This window comes from Phanerochaete carnosa, assembly GCF_000300595.1.
Source record: "Phanerochaete carnosa HHB-10118-sp unplaced genomic scaffold PHACAscaffold_257, whole genome shotgun sequence".
NCBI classification, from domain to species: Eukaryota; Fungi; Basidiomycota; class Agaricomycetes; order Polyporales; family Phanerochaetaceae; genus Phanerochaete; species Phanerochaete carnosa.
Window position 1 is genome coordinate 2485 of NW_006767884.1, and position 2682 is coordinate 5166.

The following is a 2682-nucleotide window of genomic DNA, read 5'->3' on the forward strand; positions in this document are numbered from 1 at the left end:
GCTGGCTGCCGATACCAAAACTTTGATCCGCGGATCGCGCAGGCCTCCAGAGCACGCTCATAGTATCTCTGTAGACAGGAGACCCTCAGCGCGGCCGCAAGACGTCCGTGCTATACACAAGCTCCTCGTTCAGATGGGGCTCGCTTTCCAGCGCCTGCTTCTTCGTGATAAGCCGTGAGGTACTGAGCAAGTCTTCGCACATTTGCTCGAGGATTTCCACAGGCAGCGAGAGCAGTCCGGTTGTGTTCTGAGCACCCTTCTCTTCTTCTGCTACGAGCTTGGCCTTCTTCCCGTCGGCATGCTCAAGGCCCATCTCTTGTTCCATCAAATTGACTGTTCTCTCCTTACCACGAGGGGGCATGCCGTTGGTAAATCCTGCGGATACAACGATATAGTGAGGGAAGCCAAGAGCAACGAGCGCGAAAGCGCCTATGGGACACGACTCGGACGAGGCTGGTTCGTATATCAAACTACAGTCCGTGATTTTGCCCGAGTGTTTTTTCCGTACAAATTCGCCTTACTTAGTGCTGGAATAGTCACAGAAAGTCACACAAGGATCATAAAGCGACCGCGTCGTCGCACTGGACTTTGTGTGTCTAGGCTTGCTCTGCGATAGGTTACTGCAAGCTATTAATAGCAACGCCCGCATTCAACTTGGCACCCGTAAGACGGAATCTCTGAAGGCGAGCACACAACGTGCCTACCAACGCCTACTGTTGCGCCAAGCGCGCGTGCGGTGCCTCGGCTTCAGATTACTTGCGGTGTATTTTAATATTTGAGTAGCTATGGAAGTATCTGCATGTTTTTAAAGGTGCTCTGAGCACGTCGTTCTGCAGTACTTTGAGCTGAGAGATGGAGCGCGACAATGTGCGCTTACAGTTCGTGACGGCGCGCATTGCCTTCAGAGGTAATATTTGTATGAAACAGGTACTACCTATACGGACAAAAATCACCGACTGCAGTTTCACACTTTTGGCCGGATTTTGTATATTTCACAATCCGACTCTTAGTTGAAAGTTTTTCCGCATGGTGCGAAGCGATCCCTGTGAGGCCAGAAAAGCACAGAAGTACGTCGAGGGCCTATGGGCGAGTTCCCTCTAGTGACCTGTTGGACCTGATCATCGCTTCTCCAGGTGCCTGTAATATGTGTTACCTCACACCTTCCACCCTCCGAGCTATCTCTTATTGATGACCTATACTACACCAGTGCGGCCCGTACTACTGTAATGCAATACGCGTTGGCCGTTCTGCCGAGCTTTCTAGGCACGCTGGAGCAGCGGCATCGACCGCACCATTTACTTGCCTCACGAGGACACTAATCCGGGCAGTGCGTTATTTTCCCCGCTCGTTGAAGGACAAGTGCTGTGTCACTGACATTACCGGCTTGTGACAGCCATGAGTCACTGGGCCGGTATGTCGGAACTCACGCGAGGTTTGAACTTTGAAACTTGCGTGAGTTTCAAAACTCACACCGTTTCGACCAACAGTTCCACCTTGTAACGCGTGACGTTCGAAACCTGATCAGTTCACAGTCCAGCCAATCAGAACATGCGCTTGCTTTCAAGCGTGCGCCTCGTAGCAGCGTCCAGACCCTCTGTGACCGTGATAGACAGTTCAACCTCGGGAGTCTGTGACGGTGACGTGAACTAGCGGTACAGTACCTGTCTTTCCCCGGGAGCAGCATCCCAGCCTCAACTCCACATCTCCGCAGAGAGCTATGCCTCACGCTCCGCCCCTTGATCAAGTTAAGGAATCCAACGGCCAATGATCCTGTACATTTCATTCGACGAACAGGCCATTGTCTCGCCTCCCCCGACATGTTCCATGTAGCGGTTGCGTTTTGCGCACTGCATGCTCCATGGCACGAATCACATCGCTGTATTTAAGCCAGGTCGAGCCAGTGTGTACACTACACTCTCCTCTCGTTTCTTTTTTCTCACTTCCAACACGAGTTGCACTCGTCCCACATTTTCTTCTATTGGTCTCTGCCACCATGAAATTTGTTGCATCCCTTCTCCTCTTTGCTCTCTCTGCATCCGCGGCCCCGACGGCTGTGAGCGACAGCGACAGCGGCAGCAGCGCTGCTTCGACTTCGACTGCGGCGCCGCCATCATCGTCGTCCAGCGGCAGCAGCAGCGGCAACTCGACGGGCTCGGGTGACTTCCAGCTGCAGAACGGCCTGGACGCGCAGATGCTCAACGCCCAGTTCCAAAACATCTCGGCGAGCGACCCCTGCTACGGTGCGTTCTCCTAATCATCCCCTTTCGCTACCGAGCGCGCAGAACTGACGGCGGAACGGACACAGATGACACGATGGCGTGCATTACGCAGAACGGCACGCCCGGCTTCGCGCAGTGCGTCAGCGGCCAGTGGGAGATCACCCAGTGCGCGGCGGGCACCGAGTGCGTCGCGCTCCCGCGAGTCAACCAGCCCGGCACGACCATTGCGTGCGACACCCTGGCCGACGCGCTCGCCCGCATTGCCGCGACCGGCGCGACCGGTGGGCTCACTGGTGACGGCGGTGACGGTGGTGACGGCGGTGACAGCGGTGACGGCGGTGACGGCGGTGACGGTGGTGACAGCGGTGACGGCGGTGACGGTGGTGACAGCGGTGACGGTGGTGACGGCGGTGACGAGCGGTGACGGCGGTGACGGTGGTGACGAGCGGTGACGGCGGTGACG

At 56.0% G+C, this 2682-nt stretch overlaps 2 protein-coding genes across 2 annotated transcripts in view; one reads left to right on the forward strand and one right to left on the reverse strand.

The window, feature by feature from the left end:
* Positions 1–361, reverse strand: part of PHACADRAFT_167410 (uncharacterized protein) — a gene marked incomplete at both ends in the record, with an annotated part of 942 nt that extends 581 nt beyond the window's left edge. The window contains one exon of the mRNA XM_007402586.1: positions 104–361. Coding sequence (XP_007402648.1) covers positions 104–361 — 258 coding nt within the window. The remainder of the gene's footprint in view (positions 1–103) is intronic.
* Positions 362–1881: 1520 nt separating this feature from the next.
* Positions 1882–2643, forward strand: PHACADRAFT_214654 (uncharacterized protein; the record flags this gene model as incomplete). Its single annotated transcript, XM_007402587.1, has 2 exons — positions 1882–2240; positions 2306–2643. Exons 1-2 carry the CDS (start codon positions 1994–1996, stop codon positions 2641–2643), a joined length of 585 nt encoding a protein of 194 aa, XP_007402649.1. The 5' UTR covers positions 1882–1993.
* Between the last annotated feature and the right edge of the window lie 39 nt (positions 2644–2682).